At 52.4% G+C, this 5,484-nt stretch overlaps 1 protein-coding gene across 1 annotated transcript in view; it reads left to right on the forward strand.

The window, feature by feature from the left end:
* The window catches only part of PLG (plasminogen), a 51,520-nt gene that overhangs the window by 41,268 nt on the left and 4,768 nt on the right, over positions 1–5,484 (forward strand). The window contains exons 15-17 of the mRNA XM_013004482.2: positions 850–924; positions 1,875–2,015; positions 4,080–4,186. Of these exons, the coding sequence (XP_012859936.1) occupies positions 850–924; positions 1,875–2,015; positions 4,080–4,186 (323 nt within the window). The remainder of the gene's footprint in view (positions 1–849; positions 925–1,874; positions 2,016–4,079; positions 4,187–5,484) is intronic.

A 5,484-nucleotide genomic window follows, 5' to 3' on the forward strand; every position in this document is an offset into this window, starting at 1 on the left:
CCAAACCAACCCAACCCAACCCAACCCAACCCATCCAAACCAACTCAACCCAACCCAACTCTAACCCAACACAACCCAACACAACCCATCCAAACCAAAACAAAACAAAAGAAAAATCCCCCAAGCTAAACTCACTGCCATGGATTCGGACTCATAGTCCCCCTATAAGACCAGGCAGAACTGGCCCTGTGGGTTTCTGAGAGTGTAACTCTTTCTGGGAGAAGAAAACCTCGTCTTCCCTCTCTTGCGGAGTGGTTGGTGGTTTTGAACCTGGCGACTAGCAGCCTGGGTGGTGGAGGGGGAATACGTTGGGCTGCTAACTGCTAGGCCGGTGTTTCGAGACCATCAGCTGTTCCTTTGGATCGGGATGAGGCTTTCCTATTCCTGTCACGAGTTAGTCTTGGAGACCCAGAGGGGCAGCTCTACCCTGTCCTGTAGGGTTGCCATGAGTCGGATATCGGTTCGATGACCGTGAGTTAGAGACTGTTCATAGGTCTTGTCAAACAGCAGCAGTCAAGGGGGCTGTAAGAAGAATCTCCTTGGCTGGACACATCTGTTGGGGTCTAGGGCTGATGGGACACAGTTGTTTTGTTCTCTCATGAACATGATGAGCCTGAGAAGTCTCTCCAAGAAGCCATCTCAGAGACTGGTGTGAATGAGGACCCTCCCAGGAAAACCCATTACTGAAGTACCTCTCTGAGTTCCCACTATCCTGATGCAGGGCTGCTACCTTTGTTGGGGTGCCAGGGCAGGAGGGAGATGTCAAGATGGAATGAACAATTGTTTCTGTAGAGTGGGGCAGAATGACCGTCACATAGAAACCAGCACCCAGACATCTCTCTCCTCCAGGTTTGGAACGCACTTCTGTGGAGGCACTTTACTGGCCCCACAGTGGGTTTTGACGGCTGCCCACTGCTTGGAAAGGTATGTACACAGCCTGAGAGACAGGGAGACCAGTCGTAAGGACTTCTTCCCTCCCTCCTTCCTTCCTTCTTCTTTTCATCTTTCTTTACGTCCTTCAGGAGCCCTGGTGGCACAGTGGGTTACACGTCAGGCTGCGGACTGTAAGATCGGCAGTTTGAAACCACCAGTTGCTCTGTGGGAGAAAGATAGGCTTTCTACTCCTGTAAAGAGTTAGCGTCAGAACCATCAGGGGCAGTGCTCCCGTCCTGTACAGTCATGGCAAATTGGCAGTGAGTTTGGTTTGGGTGTTACTTCCCTGAACCATGATGACTGGAGCATAATCCAGTCTTACAATCTGCTGAGGAAAATGCAGTCTTTGATAGAGGTCTCTACCGCTCAGAGTAAAGAGAGAGGGACAAAGAGCCAGGGGGCTTCAGGGAAGGCAGAGAGATCACCAAGAAGGAAGGTTTCACGGAGACTGTGGTTGGTGGCCTGGACCTTGAGAGAGGTGTGGTTTTGGGGCCCACTGAGCATGAGCAGTGGGAAGCGAGGGATCTGAATTTAGGAGGTGTCTATAGATTTTCCCATTCTAGAGAGCTCATATAAGTGGGAGCCTTTGATTTATATTTAAGAAACAGATTTCTCCAGCTCTCATGTGAAGGATGGGCTGTAAGGGAGAGAAATGACAGAGAATGGAGTCGCTGGGCATAACAGGCCTGGTCACCACCAGCCACCCTGACATGGATGTCCATCCTTGTGCTGGCTTCTACGCTGGGGCCGGTCTTCCTCTGTAAGGAGTGGGGAGAAGGTCCCTCAAGAGCCTGGGTCAGATGAAGCATGACTGTTTCTTGCCACTCAGAGGTCCTCAGTCCTGGGTCACAGTGTCTAGGGCCGACGACAGGATATTGTGGCATCGAAGGGGTGGCCACAAAAGGACAGGGCCATGCTTTCCTCCTAACCTGCTGTCTTAGGTCCCCCAGGGCATCCTCCTACAAGGTCATCCTGGGCGCACACCGAGAAGTGAATCTGGAAGCCGATGTTCAAGACATTGAAGTTTCTCGGCTGTTCTTGGAGCCTACACGATCAGATATTGCCTTGCTGAAGCTAAGCAGGTACGACTCCTTCATCTGCGGGGTTTTCCCACACCTGCGGCCGTTTCTTTGCTGGTTGGGCATGGCCGGCATTCCTGTAGCTTTTGTAGTGAGGGGGGCACACTGGTTCCGTGGAGAGAAGCCTGGGTGGAAGTCAGATGCCCAGACTCTGGCCCAAAGCTGCCTTACAGCTGTAGCTCAGGGGGACGCAGGCTCTTCAATGTGTAGGAGGAGTGAGTTTCTGAAACACGAGGTTTTACACCGAAAGCTCTTTCATTTCATTTCATCACATCAGTCAGCGGGTTCAGGATCAGAAAAGGACTCAGTGATTCCAGGGGGGTGGTGTCTCCTGTCCACGCAGGAGCCTGCTTGGGGGAGTCCAATGAGATCATGTGCTGAAGAAAACCACAGCTGACCATCTTCCCCGGTTTTTCTCGACTTTCAAAGGGGCGTTTTTTTAGGAAGCCCGGCAAAGCGCTAGCATTTCTTCCATGACTTCAAGTTAGAGTAGTCTGCGGCAGATCCCCACGGACGCTGAAGAAACAGGTGCTATTTTGAGGACAGGCAGCAAGGCCTGCGGAGGCCCTCAGCTCCGTCTGATGCGGTCCCGATGACAGTAGGACAGTGCTGACTGTGATGGACTGGGACAGGCCAACGGGTGGCTAGTGGCCAGGAGTCAGTATGCTGCTCTGCTGTGTCTGGCCCACACACGCTTGAAAACCCTCCTGGGCCAGTAAACGGAGGGCTTTGTCTGATAGGTGGTGCAGTGGTTACTCGCTGGGTGGACAGCAGTTTGAAACCACCAGCCACTCTGAAGGAGAAAGATGAGGCTGTCTACTCCAGGAAAGAGTTAGGGTCTTGGAACCCCCCAGGGGCAGTTCTAGCCTGCCTTAGAGGGTCGCTATGAGTTGGCATCATTTGATGGCAGTGGAGTATAGTGCTGGAAGAGGAGTCCTCCAGGTCCAGAGCCCTCCAAATACACAGAGCCCACCACAGGGGACCTGGATGTCCTAACCATCTTGAAGATGGTGCAGGGTAATGCTTTGTCCTGTTGGGCATGCAGTAGCCAATAGTTAAAGCTCAGTCAAAGCCAAGCAACAACAACAACCAACTAAGGGCTGACTTCCCAAGATGTTCTGATAGTCTCGAAAGGAAAAGGGGTCTAAAAAGCAGCTGATTCTCCTCATGCCCCCCGCCCCAGCCTCCGCTCTATCACCCTCATCTTCCAGTAAACTCAATTCTTCCTTCCCCCATGACCTTCCAAGGTGTGGGTCAAGTGACTGAGTCAATTGTGGGCTCTGTGACAGGCTGTGGGCAATTTGGAGTTTCAGAAGACTCACCCGCCTACTCAGAGAGTCTATGGCAATTGACAGCACATGAGGAACATCTTTAAAGTAACCTCTTTGGGGAGGATGGTTGTGATCCTCGGTCTAGTTTGGCCTTCAAGAAGGTGTGCTCATTTCAAAGTTGGTGACCATGTTGATGTGGGTCTTCTCTTCTGTGGGGTTTCCTTTGAGCTTATTAAGGTGGAATTGAACCTAAAATACCCAAGCCTGAGAGTTTAAGATGCCCTGGGACTCTCCTACCATTCTGTTTATGCACTGTGCTAATTTTGAACTCTTTTGTTTCATAACCAGTACTTGGGTAAGTCTTAGACATGCAGTGCTGTGCTATTGACAGAGAAAAAGAGGGGAGGATTCACATGCATGGAGCAATCGGCCTCATGACCATGGTACACGGTCGACGCTTCTGGCCTTGGACAGGGTTGCAGCTCAGTGAATGTCTTTGCGTGTACTAACTCTAAAATTCCAGTGGAGAACAGGGCCTACATGTGAAGCCGGTATGGGCCAGGCCCTGCTCAGGGGCAACCACTCCCGGCAGTTTCCTGAACACAGCAGACGGTTTTAAAAATGCTTTCGTAACCTGTGCTGGGCACACAGGAGGCGGCAAGGCTTTTGTCCACCGAGCTCTAGGTCAGCGAAACAAGAAAGCACCAACTTGAAAAATTCTGGGTCTTTAGCAGGTGGTTCCTCACTGAGGGTGACCGGGGACGACCACCTGTGAACTGTGATGCTTTTCCCTTAGGCCAGCCATCATCACGGACAAAGTCATCCCAGCTTGTCTGCCTCCCACAAATTATGTGGTGGCTGACCGGACAGAATGCTACATCACCGGCTGGGGTGAGACAAAAGGTGAGATGCCCCACGCGTGGCCCCCGTAATGACTGGCTTCCCGGGACAGCCCACCCGAGCCACGAGAGCTGAGCATGCTCTTCGCAATGATGGGTGCTGGGGCCTGCTCTCTCCTGACTGAGTCTGGGCCCCTTCCCATGTCTTCATGAAAGGTCAGCTAGGGACACACGGGAGGAGGAGGGACGATTTTCTTGGAATCACTCATCATTATTGCAACCTTAATATTGCTTCCCCAAGTACAAAGGAACACTGCCCCGACCCCCACCCCCCACCCCCATCAATTACGCTTGTTAAATTATCTCCCACTGAAGTTGGCCATACGGAGTTCCTGGAGGCCCAGTGGCATAGTGATTATGTGTTGGGCTGTCAACCACAAGGTCGGCAGTTCAAAACCACCCAGCACTCTTTGGGAGAAAGGCGAGGCATACGATGCACGGAAAGAGTTCCAGTCTCGGAAACCCTCGGGGACAATTCTACCCTGTCCTGTCGGTTTGCTATGAGTCAGAATCCACTTGATGGCAGTGAGTTGGTTTTGTTTTTTGCATACTGGGCTTTTGGGTGTGTTTGTTTTATACCAGCTCTTTGTTTTAACCTGGGCCTTCCGGTGTGTTGGTGGAGAGGTTGTTCAGAAGATGAGCAGACAGCCTGAGGGAGGAAGGGATGGCATTGGGCATTGGGGTGTCGCGTGAGAAAGGCATGTTTCTGTGGAATGCAGCAGCGACCTGGGTGGGACCTCGTCTTTGCCGTGTGTGCCCTGATAGTAATGGTACCCCTTAGACCCGGGCCCTTGCTCACAGGAGCACTTGAGCAACAGCGCCTTGGGATCTCTGCGTCCGCGGTCTCCATTCTGAGAGCGGTGTCGGGGACCCCAGGAAAAGTGTTCTGGCTCTCTGCACGCGAACCAAACCTCCCTGCCATCAAGTCAATGTTGACTCCGAGTGACCCTGTAGGGCAGGGCCGAACCATGCCAGTGGGCTCCCGAGGGTCTCCCGAGGGTCGCTCTTCATGGGAGTAGACAGCGTCATCTTGCTCTCTCGGAGCTGGCTGGTGGTTTCAAACTGCTGACCTTGTGGTGAACCGCCCAATGGGTAAACCATCCGCTCCCCGGGCTGCTCAGGCTCCACGTTCATGAGGTTCCTTTTGTACCCATGGTGGGTCTAAAGTCATCTGTCGATTGTGTTTGACTCGTGAACATTTGCGTAAGCTTGCAGGTGAAGAAAGGCTTCGCACCTCAAGAGAAAGAAGGGAAGGAGGGAGGGAAGAGGAGGGGGGAAGAAAGAGAGGGAAAGAAAAGAAAG

The sequence above is a fragment of the Echinops telfairi genome, unplaced genomic scaffold (genome assembly GCF_000313985.2).
Source record: "Echinops telfairi isolate 266 unplaced genomic scaffold, ASM31398v2 ScPeMD7_3533;HRSCAF=4204_0, whole genome shotgun sequence".
NCBI lineage: Eukaryota > Metazoa > Chordata > Mammalia > Afrosoricida > Tenrecidae > Echinops > Echinops telfairi.